Source organism: Anomaloglossus baeobatrachus, chromosome 3 (assembly GCF_048569485.1).
Source record: "Anomaloglossus baeobatrachus isolate aAnoBae1 chromosome 3, aAnoBae1.hap1, whole genome shotgun sequence".
In the NCBI taxonomy this organism is placed as follows: domain Eukaryota; kingdom Metazoa; phylum Chordata; class Amphibia; order Anura; family Aromobatidae; genus Anomaloglossus; species Anomaloglossus baeobatrachus.
The window spans coordinates 455,115,218-455,135,221 of NC_134355.1; the positions used below are offsets into that span (position 1 = coordinate 455,115,218).

Here is a 20,004-nt window from a genome sequence, read left to right on the forward strand (position 1 = left end):
ATACCAAAATTATCATTGAGTGAACCAGCAAGATTATCCCACCTCTACGTGGTGCATAGGGCATATAGATCCCCGCTAATTATGTGTAAAATGGGATTGAGGAGTAACTCCGAATGTCCTAGATGTAAAGGAGAAGGTGCCGGCATTTTCCACATGATGTGGATGTGCCCCAGGTTGGCACACTTTTGGATAACTGTTCTTAACCCCTTCACGACCGCGGGCAGTAAAATTACGTTCTATTTTAACGTGACTCAACGACCAGTGACGTAACTTTACTGCCTAAAGTTCATTTGATTGCCGTGGCCAAAGCAACGGCTTTCAAATGATGTCCCCTGCTGTTTCTTACAGCAGGGGACCTTTGCTTGACCCCAGGGGGGTGGCATCGCCACCCCCCATAGACGATCGATGTGATTGGCTGTTCAAATCTGAACCGCCAACCACATCTTTTGCACCGATTTCGGCAAAACTAATGCCCGAATTAGTGCGATACTGTGAGATCCGGCTATGAGATGCCGTAGCAGCTACAGCAGATCATAGGTGGATCTCAAACATGCCGCCCCCAGCCCCTGCAGCACTGATTGGAGCGATCGTGCTATGACGCGCAATCGCTCCAATCAGTGTGCAGTGGGGCGGTCTGATCTGCAGGTGGCAGCCCTCCCCAGGCCTGTGCTGGTCTGGGGAGCCTCCCCCAACATGTCTACAGCGTGCACTGGCTGGTACTTGTGGTACCACGCCACCGCTGCTGCCGCCACAGACGCCGATATCACCGCTTCTGCTCCTGCTCCACGTGAGTATTATGCTCCCCTTGCAGCCCGTGCGCGCTCCCGTTATGGCCCCTGCGTGCTCCCGTGATGGCCCCTGTCCGTGCCCCCACGCGATCTGCCCCCCATGCCCCAATCTGCCCCCCGACATCCGGATCTGCTCCCCCTGCGATCTGCCTGCCTCCTCTGTCATCTCTATTCTGCTTCCTTCCTTCTTTGCTTCTCTGGTATCTCCCTCTGCTCTCCCGCGCCCCCCTCTGCTCTCCCCCTGCCCTCTCCCCCTCCCCTCTCCCCTCGACGTCCAGTTACCTGCCTTCACCGGGTCGTCCGAGGTCTTCACTGGCCCGATCACATCTCCCTCCATCTCTGGGTCCTTCTTCCTGGGTCTTCTGCTGATCTGTCCAACATCCTGCCTGCTGCTCCTGTAAAGCTGTCCATCTCGCTTGCCTTCTGTTCCTCCTGCAGTTCTTCTGGTAAGTGATCCTCCTGCTAATCCTCTGGGTACTGTGAGTATAACTTTTTTTTTTTCCCTGTATCCTGTCCATTTTTACACCTCATCTGTCCGTGCGTCCCGCCGAGCACTGATCACGGATGCAGATAACGGATCTGCATCTGTGGTCAATTTTTGGCGTGACTTTTTTCCATATCCACGACGCTTTTTGTATCGCATCTGTCCGTGCGTCCCGCTGAGCGCTGATCATGGATGCACATAACGGATCTGCCCAAACAATTACTTTCCACCACATTTGAGGTATCGTCATACTCATTGCACAATACGTTTTATAGTACATTTTTTCCTGACACACTTGTGAAAAAAAAGCTACGTGGTTCAAGTATCAGTTTTGTGGTGAAAAAAAAAATTGTATTCATGGCTCAACATTATCAACTTCTGTGGAGCCCCTAAACATCTAGAAAAATTCCTTGAGGGGTCTAGTTTCCAAAATGGGGTCACTTGTGGGGGAGCTCCATTGTTTAGGCACCTCAGGGGGTCTCCAAATGCAACATTACGTCAGCTAATGATTCCAACCAATTTTGCTGTCAAATGGTGCTCTTTCTCTTCTGAGCCCCGCCATGCCCATGCGCCCAAACAATTACTTTCCACCACATATGAGGTATCGTCGTACTCAGGAAAAATTGTACTTTAAATTTCATGGTGCATTTTTTCCTGATACCCTTGTGAAAAAAAAGCTACCTAGTTGAAGCAACAGTTTAGTGATAAAAATTGTATTTTTTTCTTTTCACGACTCAACGTTTTAAACTTCTGTGAAGCCCCCAGGTGTTCAAAGTGCACACCAAACATCTAGAAAAATTATTTGAGGGCTCTAGTTTCCAAAATGAGGTCACTTTTGGGGGAGCTCCATTGTTTAGGTACCTCATGGGGTCTTCAAACCCGACATGGCGTCCGCTAATGAGTGCAGCTTATTTTGCACTCAAAAATTGAAATAGCGCTCTTTGCCTTCCGAGCCCTCCCGTGCGCCCAAACATTTGATTTCCACCACATATGAGGTATCTGCGTACTCAGGAGAAAATGCACAATACATTTTATGGTGCATTTTTTACTGATACCCTTGTGAAAAAAAGCTACCTAGTTGAAGCAACAGTTTTGTGGTAAAACATTTTTTTTTCTTTTCACGGCTCAACGTTATAAACTTCTGTGAAGCCCCCAGGGGTTCAAAGTGCTCACCAAACATCTAGAAAAATTATTTGAGGGCTCTAGTTTCCAAAATGGGGTCACTTGTGGGGTAGCTCCATTGTTTAGGCACCTCAGGGGGTCTTCAAACCTGACATGGCGTCCGCTAATGAGTGCAGCTAATTTTGTGTTCAAAAATTCAAATGGCGCTGCTTCCCTTCCGATCTCTGTCGTGTGCCCAAACAATTGATTTTTACCACATATGGGGTATCAGCATACTCAGGAGAAAATGCACAATAAATTGTAGGGTGCACTTTCTCTTTTCTCCCTTGTGAAAATGAAAATGTTATGGCTAAAGTAACATTTTTGTGTTAAAAAGTAAAGTTTTCATTTTTTCCTTCCATATTGCTTTGGTTGCTGTGAAGCACCTAACGGGTTAATAAACTTCTTGGATATGGTTTTGAGTACCTTGAGGGGTGCAGATTTTAGAATGGGGTCACTTTTGGGTATTTTCTGTCACCTAGGTCTCTCAAAGTCACCTCAAATGTGATGTGGTCCCTAAAAAAAATTATTTTGTAAATTTTGTTGGAAAAATGAGAAATTGCTGATAAACTTTGACCCCTTCTAATTTACTAACGATAAAAAAATTTGCTTTGAAAATTGCGCTGATGGAAAGTAGACATGTGGAAAATTTTATTTAGTAACTATTTTCTGTGACATATCTCTCAGATTTATAGGCATACATTTTCAATGTTTGAAAATTGCGAAATTTTCAAAATTTTCGCAAAATTTCCTAAATTTTCACAAATAAACACAAAAAATATCGGCCTAAATTTACCACTGACATGAAGTACAATATGTCACGAAAAAACAATCTCATAATTGCCAGGATCCGTTGAAGCGTTCCAGAGTTATAACCTGTCAAAGTGACACTGGTCAGAATTGCAAAAAATGGCCCGGTCACTAGGGTGTTTTAGTGGCCGGGGGTGAAGGTGTTAATAGAATAGAAGGAGCTTATAGATGTAAACTTCCCAGACAACCTCTGGTATGTCTTTTAGGTTACGTGGAGGAAATTAGAGTAGACAACAATTTTAAAATAGTGATAGCCAGACTGCTGTATGCGGCAAGGAAAGTAATTGCCAAACACTGGATGCAGGGGGACCCACCGACTAAAGGGGAATTTGTCGCATATGTTAATCATATTGTTCGAATGGAGAGAAGCATATATGGGAAAAGGAAACAACTTGGAATCCGTGGTTGCAATATGGATAAATATTACAGTTGGGAGATGTTGGACTATGGGCAGATATAGTTCTGTACATTCCAATATATGCTATTGAAGGGTTAAAATGTAAGATCTTTGATAATGATATGGGTAATATGTACGCTGAGGGGGGAGGGGGAGGGGATATTGGGGAGGGAAAGTTTATAGTTCTGCTCGTTATTGTTGAATGTTTTGTATACTTGGTGTAAAATAAAAATGTATCTGATTAAAAAAAAGCTTGTGTATGTTTGCTGCAAGTATTAAAAAAAATAAAGCTCCATATATTGCAAAATAAAAGAGGCAAAAAATACTTGAACATCTGAAAAAACATTTTTTTTAGAGCAGTTAAAAAGGATGTATGAAAGAAAAACCTGAACATGTGCCTGGACAGGAATGGGGCAAAATGGACCTGTCCTAATCGGTTCAAAAAATAAAAAATTACAAAGACTCTTTGAAACAAACCATCCAAAAATTAGCTTTTTTAGGGAGCTAAAACAGGACAGCTGTTGTCAAAGTGAAGAAGCAATGGCATGTCTGCTAGAGGTGCATAGAATTAGCCATATATTTTGAGCTTTTCATATTTGGGTACCCAGAAGACCGTATACTTCCTAGCACAGTGGGCAAAGAATAGCTACTGTGTGAGGCTGTGCATTGACAGTGGTATTGCCAACCCCCCCCACAAAAAATAGGACAGGGCAGGGAAGGAGATGTTTAACAGAGTAGGGTCAGCAATGGAAGCCCTGGTAGCAGCTGTACTTCTGTATACAGTGCTTTGAAAATGAAAAATTTGTCATACCCTGTGAACCTTTGCACATTGCACGCAAAAACATAAATGTATTTTATTGGGATTTTATGTTACATACATACACAAAATAGCAAATATTTGTGTAATAAAAAGCAAATGATTCTCGATTTTCTAAGTATTTTAAAAATAAAATCTGAAAACAGTGATGTGTTTGTACTCAGCACTTCAGACTCAGTACTTTGTAGGACCAGCTATCACTGCAACTACTGCTGCAAGTCTTTACACATCTCTACCAGCTTTTTTGCCTATTCTTCTTTGCAAACTAGTTCTAGCTCAATGAGATTGGATGGAGAGCATCTGTGAACAACAATTTTCAAGTATTTTCACATATTCTCAGTGAGCTTTAGGTCTAGATTTTGATTAAGCCACTTAAACACAGGAATATGCTTTGATGTAAACCATAACATTGTAGCTCTGGCAGTTTGTTTAGAGTTGTTGTCCTGCTGAAAGGTGAATCTATGACCCAATCTCAATTTTTTGCAGCGTTTAAAAGGTGTGCTAACTGGATTGCCTTGTATTAAGTTCCATCCAACTTCCCATCAATTCTGACTAGCGTCCTGTCCCTGCTGAAGAGAAGCATCCAAACAGTATGATGCTGCCATCACCATCTTTGGCGATAGAGTGCAACGTTTTACTGGCTGCTGAAAAGTATACAAACACAATCATAAGTATTGTTACTTGTTAGTGCATGGCCTGAAAAAATAGGAAGTGAAGCATCTAAAAAGTGGTTCTTGGAAATTTTAATTCCCTGGTGAAAAATCTGCAAACAGAGTTATAGGTATTATTACTTGTTAGTGCCTGGCCTAAAAAAAAAATATTAGGGAAGTATCTAAAAAGTGGTTCTGCGCAATTTTAATTGCCTGCTGAAAATTATGCAAACACATTTATAGGTATTGGTAGTTAGCTGTATATGGCCAAAAAATTTGCTAAGGAAGTATCTAAAAATTGGTTCTTGCCAATATAAATTGGTCAACATTCTTCAAACACAGTTATAGGTATGGTTACTTGCTAGTGCCTGGCCTAAAAAAGAATCCCTAGTGAAGTATCTAGAAAGTGTTTCTGGGCAATTTTAATTGCCTGCTGAAAATTAAGCAAACACATTTATAGCTATTGGTAGTTAGCCGTGCATGGCCAAAAAACTTGCCAGGGAAATAAGTAAAAAGTGGTTCTTGCCAATTTTAATTGGCTGGTCAAAATTCTGCTAACAGAGTTATAGGTATTGTTGCTTATCAGTGCTTGGACTAAAAAAGGTCGTAAGGAAGTATCTTAAATTGCGAGCTCTAAATTACGTAGTGAAATACATGTCTAGATATTGTTAGTGGTGCTTGCTGAAAATTTGCTATTGAACAAGCTAAAAAAGTCTTCTTGGCACTTTACCATGTCTGCTCCAAATGAGGCAATGAACTCCACTTCAACATCACACACACTTCATATCCCAAGAGGTGTCAAAAATCTCCAACCAACAAACTGACTGTGGGGAACCACACATGGTCTGCAGAGCTGTTCACACATTCTATCCCATGAGCATAACAGGTCCGTTTCAAAGATTCCCAGGAGGAAAGCTTCTGCACTGAAGCTCAAAATCCTTGTGAGTTGGTACTGGCTCGAACAAAGTAGGGTCCCAGCAGGATCCTAACTGTCGTCAACTGACGTTAACCTTCAGAGATAGATGAGATGATGATGATATTCAGATAACTGAGGCACACGTAAACTATGCTGTGATGTCAGGTCAGGAAGAGGAGGAGGGGGACAAGATATGTCATGATGCCAAAGTTGTAGATCCCACATGGAATGAACCCAGAGGCACGGAGCTTAGTGGCTCAGCAGATGACGAGTAGGAGAAGAAGGAAGAAGAAGATGTTAAAGTGGCAATTCCCGCACAAAAAATTAGTGCATCCTCAACCACAACTCTGGCTGTTGCCATCAGCGGTTGCGGGTGTCTGCAGTTTGCAGGAAGGGTTGCATAGGTTGGGCCTTTTTTGAGACCTCAAAAGATGACCCAACTTCCGATATCTGCTAGCATTGTAAACAACAACTCAGTAGAGGGAAAAATTCAAATAATTTGGTAAATACATGCATGAAAAGGCACATGCGCAACCAACATGCATTACTGTGGGAATCTCACTGCTCTAAAATACGGATCAATGGGTCTACCCAGCCACTGACTGCCAATTCAAAACCATCTGCCACTTCTTCTTCCTCCTGTCCTAAAACTATTGTAACACAGGTCTCAGACCGCAATACCTCCTCCTGTGTACCCGCTACGGTGGTGAGTGAGGGCCCGTCAGGCTGTTATGGAAGTTACCGTGCCTGGTATGTTCCATTCATTTGAGACACTGAGCACACCACATGTTTCTCAATCTGGCATTCCATATCCCACTACATCTCCCCCCATTCCACCACTCGGGCATGTACACCTTACTCAACTCTCTCAGCACAGTAGCCAGCCCTCAGTCCAGGAGCACTGTAAAAGACCATTTCCTCCCACAGATGGCAAAGCAAAGAGCTTGAACTTCACCATATCAAAACTGTTGGCCATGGAAAGGCTGCTTTTCCACGTGGTGGATAAAGAGGGTTTCCAACACCTGATGGTCATTACAGTCTCCCAGTACCAGTTGCCCAGTCACCATTACTTCTCTAATAAAACTGTGTCTAAGCTACACCATCATGTTGCAGCCAAGATTACCTTTTCCTTGAAAAACTCTGTGTCTCCCAGGGTGCATTTCACCACTGACATCTGGATGAGCAAGCATGGCCAGAAGCATTACATCTCGCTGACTGGGTACTGAATTACTCTTGTGGCTGCAGGGGCAGGACGGGGTTGCTTCCCAAGTGTTGAAATCCCAAAGGCTTTCGGGACAAAGTTCTGGATCTACCACTTTCGTTTCTACTTCCTTCACCTCCTTTTGGGCCTCCACCTGAACACTTAAATTCTTCCTTAATGTAACACACATTCAGAGGGTGCAGAGAGAATCAACCCCACCTTCTTACAGCTCAGCCAGGGCTCAATGCAATTAGGCAGTTCTGAAATTAATCTGCATTGGATAATGCAGTCACACAGCTGCAGAGTTGTGGACCACTATGCGTGCTGCTGAGTGTGATCAATGGCTGTCTCCACTGAACTTGGAGCCAGGGAAGGATCTCCACATGTTGCAGCGACTGTGGCAGCAACAGCAAGCCCTGGTGCACTATGTCATGACGCGTAACTTTGGATAATATAGTACAGCTGTCAGGCAAATCACAATTGTGGAGTAGGCACACATGAAGGACCTCTGCAGCCTCCTGAACAAATTTGAAATAGCTTCAAAGATGGTTAGAACTGACGATGCCATCATCAGCATTACTATTCTGCTCATCTATATGTTGGAGCACATTTTGAATAGTCTTTGGGAGGAGGTGGAGATCCCAGAGGAAGAGGAGGAAGCAGAGCAGCATGAGGAAGGGATACCATTTCCTGTAAGGTGCGGACAGTCATCGCACAGGCAGGTGTCAGGTGAGGGTGTGATGCCCTGGTCGGGCCAGGTAGTCACAGATAGGGCCCCGCACTACACCGCTCCCTAACAGGTGACTAGAGTTGAGCGCAGTTCGCGGTTCGAGGTTCTCCAATTCGCGGCTCGAGTGATTTTGGGGGCTGTTCTAGATCGAACTAGAACTCGAGCTTTTTGCTAAAGCTCGAAAGTTCTAGATACGTTCGAGAACGGTTCTAGCAGCAAAAAAACCAGCTAATTCCTAGTTGGCTTTCCGCTGTAATAGTGTAAGTCACTCTGTGACTCACACTATTATGACATTTCAGTGTATAGTGTGCGGGAACAGCGCATTCAGATCACTGCTGTATGTATAATGGCCATTTTTTTTTTCCCTTGTCTTCCTTCCCTAAGCGCGCGCGTGTAGTGGGGCGGGCCAGCATGTCAGCCAATCCCAGACACACACACAGCTAAGTGGACTTTTAGCCAGAGAAGCAACGGCATGTGTGATAGGATGTCCATGCCACATGTCCCTGCATTATAAAACTGGACATTTTCCTCCAGCACGCCATTATCTGCCTTCTGCGTCCTTGGTGTCAGACATCACTGGCGCAGCTCCTATCGCCGATACTGCTGTATACGCTCCATACACAGCGCTGGACAGCTTAGGGATAGCACTTTCTATCAGTCCTTTTAAGGGCTCATACCGGCAGGGTCAGAGCCATAGGTGACAGGTCCGTGAAAACAGAGTTTAACAGCTACACAAGATGACAGCGTCTGTGTAGCTAAGGTCAGGGATTTCCTCGCTGCATTTCCCCATTAGGAGGGATAGAAAGGCAGGCTTCCTTTCCTCTACCCAGAGACCCACAACCCTGCCACTGTACCCTCCTGCCCTTTGCACACTCCAACTCATTGTTACTAAGACATTATACTAGCAATCACTGAGTGAACTTAGTGGCATCCTAAACGTGGCTGTTGGACTTCTGTATCGTCCCACAAGTGCAAAGATATTTGCAGCACGTCTGCCTGCATTGCACACTCAAACTCATTGTTACTAAGCCATTATACTAGCAATTTATGCTGCCAGTTTAAGGGCCGTAGTTGCATTGTTAGGGAGGGATAATTATTCTTTATTATTCTGCTGTTAATAAAGCTAGACCACCGCTGCAATCTACAACACCTCTCAATTTTTACTACCACATTTTAAGTGCACAATCTTGTCGCAATCAACATGAGTGGCAAAATGACAGAGGCTGGTGGAAAGGGGAAGAGGCGTGTTGGAAAAGGAAAAAAAGGGTTTGTCCGTGGGGAAGGTGGCAAAGCTCCATTAACATCTGCTGAAGATAGACCATCTACCAGCAAAAGTAAGATGTCTACTACTTACCGTGGACAATCCGATGTGCTCCCTTTTTTACGGACACGAACAACAGGAACAAAGGTAGATGATGGCCAAAAAAGGAAAATGCTTGAATGGATCAAGTGGTCCAACAAGTGCCCTCTCAGCCACCTCAACTATCGCATCCAAAAAACACCAGTCCTCTGAGTTGTCATCCCAATCAAACTTGCTTTCTCCCAGCTCTGAAGTCTCCATCAGCCCTGCACAGTATGGTGGAAGTGAGATGGCTGAGTCTGCAGAGCTGTTCAGTCACACCATAGCCTGGGAATCAGAGGTCTGCTCCCAAGCTACAGTGAGTACAGACCAGGAAATGGTCTGCAGTGATGCCCAGAACCTTTGTGACTCTGATTCAGGCCGTGAGGACCAAGTTTCTGAGCATAATGTTGACCCTTTGTCACAAACTGTAACACCTGTGGTTATAGACAATGAGGAACATACTGATGACGATGAGACGCAGATACCAGATTGGGATGACAACTTAAATATTCGGTCAGGGCAAGAAGAGGCTCAGTCTGAGGGTGAGGGGAGTGCAAACACAACAATTGATGAGGAAGTTCTAGATCCCACCTACTGTCAACCCACAGTCAGGCACTCGAGGAGGTCAACAGAGGCAGTGGAGGAGGATGCAACCGATGACAAATTTACCTTGCGCCTTCCTGGACAGAGTCGGAGCACTGGTAACACGTCTACAACTGCATCCTCAGCCACCACTCTGCCTCTGAGCACTAGTCGGGGGGGCTCAGCAGGTCGCATGCCCTCTAAGCCTTGCCTAGCCTGGTCCTTTTTTGACATAGCAAAAGATCGCCTAAATTATGTGATCTGTAAAATTTGTCGTGATTCTGTTAGTAGAGGGCAAAACCTCAGCAGTTTGACAACTTCTTCCATGAATCGTCACATGAATAAATATCATATGTCCCAGTGGGAAGCTCACTGTGCTGCAATGCGGCCTAGCGGAGCGAACCATCCACCGCCTGCCCCTTCCAGTGCATCTGCGCGCTCTTCATCTTCTAGGACTGTGGGGACAGCTGTCACACCTGGTTTTCCACGCACAACTTCCTCCACTGTAACCGCAACAGGCAGTTTGCTTGTAAGGTCGTCAGTTGGTTTGGAAGGGGAAACAAGTGCGTGTGTACAGCTCTCTCAGACATCGATAGCACCAACGTTGGATGAAGGCAACATCATGTCTCCGACTGCACTTTCCTCACAAACCTGCATTTTTCCAGGGACACCCTACTCAACACCGTCTACACACAGCAGCCAGATCTCTGTCCCTCAGATATGGACAAATAAAAGGCCATTTCCTGCGACCCATGACAAAGCTAAGAGGTTGACTTTATCCCTCTGTAAGCTCTTGGCTACCAAAATGCTGCCTTTCCGCCTGGTGGACACACAGGATTTTAGAGACATTATGTCTGTCGCTGTGCCCCAGTACCAGATGCCCAGTTGCCACTACTTCTCTAAGAAAGGTGTGCCCGCGCTACACCAGCATGTCGCACACAACATCACCGCTTCCTTGAGAAACTCTGTGTGTGAACGGGTGCATTTTACCACCGATACTTGGACCAGTAAGCATGGACAGGGACGTTACATGTCGCTGACTGGGCACTGGGTAACTATGGTGATAGATGGTGAAGGGTCTGCTGCACAAGTCTTGCCGTCCCCACGACTTGTGTGTCAATCCTCTGTCTGTCCAAGTTCCCCCACTGCTTCTGCCTCCTCCACCTCATCTGTGTCCTCCACCTCCGCCCCAAGCCTGCCTGGTCAGGCCACCAGCGTTTTCACTGCGCAGAAGGAATCACGTACCCCTCATTACTATGCTGGCAGCAGAGCGCAACGTCATCAGGCGGTCTTTAGCTTGACATGTCTTGGGAATAAGAGTCACACAGCTGAGGAGTTGTGGTCAGCTCTGCGGTCCGAGTTTAATAAATGGTTGTCTCCACTCAACCTGCAGTCTGGTAAGGCCGTGTGCGACAATGCTGCAAACCTGGGTGCGGCCCTTCGCCTGGGCAAGGTGACACACGTACCTTGTATGGCTCACGTGTTGAACCTTGTTGTCCAGCAATTTTTAACACACTATCCCCTCCTAGATGGCCTTCTGACCAGGGCACAAAATTGTCTGCTCACTTCCGCCGTTCAAGCGCCGCAGCTGAGCGACTTGCATCGCTCCAGAAGTCTTTCGGCCTGCCGGTTCATCGCCTGAAATGCGATGTGCCGACACGCTGGAATTCGATTCTCCACATGTTACAGCGACTGTGGCAGCACCGCCGAGCCCTGGTGCAATATGTCATGACGTATAGCCTGGGCCAACGAGATGCAGAGGTGGGGCAGATCACCCTGATGGAGTGGTCTCAGATCAAGGACCTATGCACCCTTCTGCACAGTTTCGACATGGCGACGAATATGTTTAGCGCTGACAATGCCATTATCAGCATGACAATTCCAGTCATTTACATGCTGGAGCACACGCTAAACACTATTCGGAGTCAGGGGGTGGGACAACAGGAAGGGGAGGAACTACAGGAGGATTCATATGCGCAAAACACAACAACATCACCAAGGTCCAGACGTTCATCATCACCAACGCGGCAGGCATGGGACCATGGGGGACAGGGATCAACAAGGGCGCATGGTAGCAGGCAAAATGTTGAGGAAGGTGCAGGAGAACATGAAGAAATGGAGGACAAACTGTCCATGGACATGGAAGACTCAGCGGATGAGGGAGATCTTGGTCAAATTTCAGTTGAAAGAGGTTGGGGGGAGATGTCAGAGGAAGAAAGAACGGTTAGCACCTCTATGCCACAAACACAGCGTGGACTTGGTCCGCTTGGCTGCGCAAGACACATGAGTGCCTTCTTGCTGCACTACCTCCAACATGACCCTCATATTGTCAAAATTAGAAGTGATGATGACTATTGGCTTGCCACACTATTAGATCCCCAGTACAAGTCCAAATTTTGTGACATAATTTCAGCAATAGAAAGGGACGCACATATGCAGGAGTATCAGCAGAAGCTGTTACTCGATCTTAGCTTGGCTTTTCCACCAAACAACCGTGCAGGTGCAGAGAGTGAATCTCCCAGTTGTAACTTGACAAACATGGGACGGTCTCGTCATCTTCAACAGTCTACCCGTACCAGTAGGACTGTATCTGGTGCTGGTAACAGAAATTTTATGGAATCTTTTCATAATTTTTTTAGACCCACCTTTGCAAGGCCAACAGAGACAACAAGTCTAACACATAGTCAACGGCTGGAGAGGATGATACAGGAGTATCTCCAAATGAACATCGATGCCATGACTTTGCAAATGGAGCCTTGCTCATTTTGGGCTTCAAATCTTGAAAAATGGCCAGAGCTCTCCACTTACGCCTTGGAGATTTTGTCGTGTCCAGCTGCCAGCGTTGTCTCTGAACGTGTCTTCAGTGCTGCTGGGTGTGTGCTGACAGATAAGCGCACACGTCTGTCCAGTGACAATGTGGACAGACTAACGTTCATCAAAATGAACAAGTCATGGATCCACAAGGAATTTACTACCCCTGTGTCATCCTGGGGAGAGTAAATGCTTGTGGATTTGGAATGTGCTTGATGCAAATCAAAACATCCTGTTTGCAACTAGGGCACAAGTGCTGCCACTGATGGGGTGTCTGTGTGGCACAATTTTTTGAAAAAAGGGAGACTCCGCTTGGAGTAACCCTTGCTTACATTGTTTTTAAAAGGAGCCAAGATGAACAAGTCATGGTTCAGCAAAGACTTTGCTACCTACCCCGGTGTCATCCTGGGGACGGTTAAGGATGGCGTATTTTTGAATGTGCTTGATGCAAATCTAGCTGTGAAGTGTACAACTAGGGCACAAGTGCTGCCACTGAATGGGTGGGTGTGTGTGGGGCACAATTTTTGGAAAAAAAGGGAGACTCCGCTTGGAGTAACCCTTGCTTGCTGTGTTTTTTAATAATGATCCAAGATGAACAGAGCTGGGATCAGGAAAGACTTTGCTACCTACCCCGGAGTCATCCTGGGGACGGTTAAGTATGGCGTATTTTTGAATGTGCTTGATGCAAATCTAGCTGTAAAGTGTACAACTAGGGCACAAGTGCTGCCACTGAATGGGTGGGTGTGTGTGGGGCACAATTTTTGGAAAAAAAGGGAGACTCCGCTTGGAGTAACCCTTGCTTGCTGTGTTTTTTAATAATGATCCAAGATGAACAGAGCTGGGATCAGGAAAGACTTTGCTACCTACCCCGGAGTCATCCTGGGGACGGTTAATTATGGCGTATTTTTGAATGTGCTTGATGCAAATCTAGCTGTGAAATGTACAACTAGGGCACAAGTGCTGCCACTGAATGGGTGGGTGTGTGTGGGGCACAATTTTTGGAAAAAAAAGGGAGACTCCGCTTGGAGTAACCCTTGCTTACATTGTTTTTAAAAGGAGCCAAGATGAAAAAGTCATGGTTCAGCAAAGACTTTGCTACCTACCCCGGAGTCATCCTGGGGACGGTTAGGTATGGTGTATTTTTGAATGTGCTTGATGCAAATCTAGCTGTGAAGTGTACAACTAGGGCACAAGTGCTGCCACTGAATGGGTGGGTGTGTGTGGGGCACAATTTTTGGAAAAAAAGGGAGACTCCGCTTGGAGTAACCCTTGCTTGCTGTGTTTTTTAAAAATGATCCAAGATGAACAGAGCTGGGATCAGGAAAGACTTTGCTACCTACCCCGGTGCAATCCTGAGGACGGAAAAGGATGGCGTATTTTTGAATGTGCTTGATGCAAATCTAGCTGTGAAGTGTACAACTGGGGCACAAGCGCTGCCACTGAAGGGGTGGGTGTGTCTGTGTGTGGCCCAATTTTTGGAAAAAAGGGAGAACTCCGCTTGGAGTCACCTTGTAGTGTTTTACATGATTTTAGAAGGGCGTGACATGCCTATATCTGTGTCTCCTCCTCTTTTCCTTGTCCAGCTCTTTTGTTTTCGCATGAGTATATGTCCTTGTCACTTTCCCATGTGTTTGTGTTGTGTTGTGAGTTGTTTGTCACCTTTTGGACACCTTTGAGGGTGTTTTCTAGGTGTTTTTATGTGTTTGTGATTGCCTGCCATTGTTTCCTATGCGGTTCGAGTTCGGTTCGTCGAAGGTTCGACGAACCGAACTCGAACGAGACTTCCGTTCGGCGAACCGAACTCGAGCCGAACCGGGACCGTTTCGCTCATCTCTACAGGTGACAGCAGCCAAACACATAAAACCGTAGTCATCCCCCCTCAGAGCTTGATGGACACACCAGGGGGCGGAACCAGGCGGTTGGAAGACTCCCACCGAGGAGTCTCATACAGCCTGGGGCGGGAAAGTTCAGTCCTGTTCTGTTCTAGAGTCAAGTCTAGAGGTCAAGTGGAAAGTTGTGTGGGCTGGAGCTGTGTGCAGCTCCAGCAGAGGAAGGACCAAACTGAACCGGTGCCAGGGTAGGAGCCCTGGTACTGCTGGCTAGGAGGCAGACAGCGGTCTCCGTCTGCAGGAGCCGGGAAGACGGCTCAGTGTAACCGTGGTGGACCGGGACAGGGTAGTGGCCCGCCGGTACCAACCCAGGGAACCGACTCAGAAACCGGAGCACAAAGGGGGGTACTCAGACCCTGAAACTAGGTCCAGAGGCTACTGGGGGCTAGCTAATTTACTGATTGCGGCCAAGACTAGAGGTCCTGTCCCACCCAAAGTCCCGACTGAAGGCAACAGCTCAACGAGGGGGATAGAAAGCCACCGCTACGGCTCAGAGATCCCACGGGCCAGCGTCTCCGGGCAAAGGGCTCCTTAGGCAACCAAAAGCCGGGAGCGGACTCCTGAAGTTGCAAGTGCAGGTAGTCAACCATCCCAAACAGGTGCAGGAGAAAGACAGAGACCACCAACCGGGTGGGGGACCAGACTGCAGCCAGCTGTGGGCACCGACCACCATCACCTTGGTTTACCAGAGACTCGTGTGTTTACTAATAGTGAGTACATCAGTGCCCTCCAGCCGCCCATCTCCCTCCACTGCCAAATACCCCCAACGGGTCCCGGGGGCACCATCCCTGCCCATGGAGGGGTTAACAACTTGCTGCGCAGCATCTCTCCCGGGTGCCCTGTAACTGCAGCGGTGGTGTCCACCTTCACCACATCCCGTGGGTGGCGTCACGAACTTAACACGGCTCCGGCTGTACACCTACGTTCCCAAATCGGAAACCCCTTTTTGATTGACGTGACCAGTGGGTCCGGAGACCCTCGAGCCACCCATTGAAGGTCCGGATCCGAGCAGCTCGGCTGCCGAGCACGGGGCGGTACAATGGTAGAGTTCATTGATCAAGGTGGGCTAAGAGTAACAGACAAAGTAGTAGTGAAGGTGCAGGAGCCGAGGAACAAATGGAGGAGAATGAGGTGATGGGCGCAGAAAACTCCGGAGACAAATAAGATATTGACCCTGTGTCTTTTGTCCATGGTTAGTGGAAGGGGATGGAGGAGGCAAGCTTAAGCATTACCCCTCCACCAACACAACATAGACTTTGATCACATGGAAGCGTCCGACACATCAGCGTCTTCTTGCTTCACTATTTGCAATATGATGTTCGTATCATTACTATTAGAAATAGTGCTGCAAACTGGGTTGCCACTCTGTTAATCCATGGTACAAGAGTCAATTTAGCAAGATACTTCCACCCCTGTAAAGGGATGCGTGGATGCTGAAGTATCAAAACATTCTTGTAGATCATCTTAACAGTACTTTTCCACAAGACAGCAGTGAGGCACACAGCGTGAATGGCAGTTCTAGAATTCCAACTTCGTCAACACAGAACTTAGAGCCCATATACTAACAATTGAAACCATTATGGGTCTTGCAAAATGACGATACAAGTGCAATTTTCTTTTCAATAAATTTTTGAATTTTTTTTCACCACAGGCAGTATACATATGAAAACCGAAAAAAAAGTATTGTGTAATTGTACTTCTTTTTGCAATTTCAACACACTTGTAATATTTCCCCCGCTTTCCAATGCTTCATGTGATAAAATGAATGATGTTGTTCAAAAGTACAACTTGCCCTGCAAAAAACAAATCCTCATCTGGCTATGTGGACAGAAAAATAAAAAAGTTATAGCACTTGAAAGAAGAAAAGAAAATAAACAGGTATGCAAAAAGTAACATATTTTTAAAGCACAAAATCCCACAACCCAGAACACTACATTGGTTGGTTGGTACATATATAGGAAGGAACTTGTGGCACTGTCAATAATACTTTTTTGTCATGTACATTTTTTTAATTGTATTAGTAAAACAAATAAGCAAAAGAATTATCCTTTCTTATCTTATTTTATAGCTATATATTTATTTATTTTTTTCCTCCTGAACAAAAATTCCTGGACTCTAAAATGCGATGTCACTATATAGGTACACACGGAAAGTAAGTTATAGCAACAGCCAGCAGTATTGTTAGCAGTACAGAACTGCAGTAGTACAAAACTATCAGCTTATTGTTCTGTCCCTATGAGGATTGAGCTGTGATCATCACTGACATCATTACCTTAAGGCCCCGTTCCACTCAACGACGTATCTAACGTTATATTGCCGGGGTCACAGATTCCGTGACGCACATCCGGTGTCGCTAGCGACATCATTGTGTGTAAAAGCTCCGAGCGAGTGCTAGCCATCAAAAATACACACCTTATTGTTGATCGTTGACACGTCATTCATTTTCATAAAATCGTTGCTGTTGCAGGACGCTGGTTGTTCGTCGTTCCTGCAGCAGCACACATCGCTACGTGTGACACCGCAGGAACGAGGATTATCACCGTACCTGCGGCCACCCGCAATGAGGAAGAAAGGAGGTGGGCGGGATGTTACGTCCGCTCATCTCCGCCCCTCCTATTCTATTGGGCGGCCGCTTAGTGACACCACTGTGACACCGCATGAACTGCCCCTTTAGAAAGGAGGCAGTTCGCCGGCCACAGCGACATCGCTAGGCATGTAAGTCCCGTGTGACGATGTTGTGCGCCACGGGCAGCGATGTCGCTGTGTGTAAAGCCCCCTTTAGACTGTAAAATCATGAAAATGGTGCTTCTTGACTTGTTCTCATTTTTATGACTCCCTGTGATAAGTTCACTTTGATTGGCTGTCAATGATGTCATAGCTACAAAGCATTATGGGGAAGCCCATGTACATCCACTCGTGATGTTATTAATCTGATTGATGAGTCTCCAGTAGTGGGTATATTTTTTTCTTACAATTTTTGCAAATTGATTTGCAAAGAATTCGATAAGTCTTGCAAATCTGAGGGAATTCTAAAATTTGCTTATTTCTATTTATTATTGTTGCTTCTAAAGCGCCAACATATTCTGCAGTGCTATATAAACATTATCATATCATAACTGTACCTATTAGGGCTCACAATCTAAATTTGCTAGCATTATGTCTTTGGAGTGTAGGAGGAAGATGCAGTGCTGGGAGGAAATCCACGCAAACATGGGGAGAAGATACAACAAATTCCTTGCAATAAAATTCCAACATTCTGGAACATTTTTATACCGGAGTATCCAAACCAATGGTATTAAAGTGCTTCCTACATTGCCTGAGGAATCTCTGCCTCTGAGAACCAAATATTAAAAAAATGGATATTAGTTTGTAAATTGCATAATAATAGTAATCATAATAATATCAATAATAATTATTATTACTATTATTATTATTATTATTATCATTATTATCCTCAGACTCAATATATTTCAATTTTTTTTTTTGTTTCAAGAAGTTATTTGGTATGGAAAACACATTTTCAAACATTGTATTAAAGAATGAGTTAATGGGGTTGTCTGGTGTAAAATTATAAGTCTGCAGCCACTCTGACTGCAGACTGATGAATCTTCCCAGCGCACACAATGTTCCCTGTAAGTATTTACCACTTTCTGAGCTGGGAACTGTAGTCATGTGACTGCGAGTATGCGATATGCATGTTCCTTGCCAGAACTTGGCTAGTGGGCATGGCCTCACTTAATACAAGTGTATGGAATGGGCGCATCCAACTAGTAGGCGCAGCCTTACTCAATAGTAATAGAGAGACTGCACACATGATTTTAGACTAGAGAACCCCCTTAATAAAGATGCTTACCTTCTGTCATTGCCGTTCAAAGAGAAACTCCATAGAGCATCACTCACTCTGAAGGACTCAATTTATGTATAAATGATATGGTTTGCCCAATGATTTCACGGTAACTATAATTCTTCCCTGAGTTATTCCTTCTATTTTCCTTCCGGCAGCATTGCAGATGAATTGAACATGTTCTGCCAGATTCCATCAGAAATTACAGATGGGTTCCCACACCATTGAATCACTCACATTGATTGCTAAAAATAGACAACCCTTTAAAGAAGTATCTAAAGACCAAAACACCCACCAGTTTGTAGGACGACGGCTTTTACAAGGTCCTGACTGTTTCTTTTAGTCTGGAGGACCTCAGTTCCACAAAAAAGAACATGCTTTTTGTAGTCATCACCACTGTGCGCCATCCAAGGAATGGAGTTGTTAATATTTGGGAGTGGTGTCTTCGCCACAGGGATACTTTCACCTTGAAATTGAATAAAAAGGTACATTTTTAAGTTATCTGTAAATGAACTTTTCTGCTCTTGGGTATGAAGATCCAACTGTGATAAATACTTGCAGATTAGAGGCAAATATTAAGTAAATAAAGGCAAATCAATGCAAAATACATTTACATCTTTATTTCAACAAATGAATGGCATTGAACAAGATGTAAAATATGTAGCGAGAGGGTGTAACCAAATGAAGTACCAGTTTGTTTGTTTTTTTACTCTTTTCCCATTTCCTTTAACCCCTTCACGACCGGCCGATTTTTCGCTTTCCGTTTTTTTTTTCGCCATTCTTTTTCTGATAGACGTAACTTTTTTATTTTTCAGTCAATATGGTAATGTGAGGGCTCATTTTTTGCGGAACGAGCTGTACTTTTAAATGAAACCATCAGTTTTACCATATAGGGTACTAGAAAACGGCAAAAACATTCCAAATGCAGAAAAATTGCAAAAAAAGTGCGATAGCACTATGGTTTTTGAGATATTTTATTCACTGTGTTCACTATATGGTAAAACTGATGGATGTGTGGGTGTGATGCCTTAGGTCAGTGCGAGTTCGTAGACACCAAACATGTATAGGTTTACTTTTATATAAAGGGTTAAAAAAAAAAATCGGGAGTTTGTCCGAAAAAAGTGGCACATGTTTAACGCCATATTCCGTGACCCGTAGCGTTCTCATTTTTCGGGATCTATGGCTCAATGACAGCTTATTTTTTGCGTCTCGAGCTGACGTTTTTAACGGTACCATTTTTGTGCAGATGCTACGTTTTGATTGCCTCTTATAGCATTTTGCGCAAAAGTTGTGGCAACAAAAAAACATCGTTTTGGTGTTTGGAATTTTTTTGCCGCTGCGCCATATACTGATAAGATTAATTGATATTATATTTTGATAGATCGGGCGTTTCTGAACGCGGTGATACCAAATGTGTGTATATTTTTATTTTTTTAACCCTTTAATTTTCAATGGGGCGAATGGGAGGTGATTTGAACTTTTAGGTTTTTTTGTGTTTTTTTAATTTTTAAAAACTTTTTTTTTTTTACTTTTTTTTTTATTTTACTAGTTCCCCTATGGGGCTATTGCGATCAGCATTCCG

General features: G+C 44.8%; 1 protein-coding gene across 1 annotated transcript in view; it reads right to left on the bottom strand.

Annotated features, from left to right (window-relative positions):
- LOC142296638 (putative cation-transporting ATPase 13A4) overlaps nucleotides 1-20,004 on the bottom strand; it is a 523,287-nt gene that overhangs the window by 309,435 nt on the left and 193,848 nt on the right. The window contains exon 10 of the mRNA XM_075340491.1: nucleotides 18,718-18,888. Within this exon, the coding sequence (XP_075196606.1) occupies nucleotides 18,718-18,888 (171 nt within the window). The remainder of the gene's footprint in view (nucleotides 1-18,717; nucleotides 18,889-20,004) is intronic.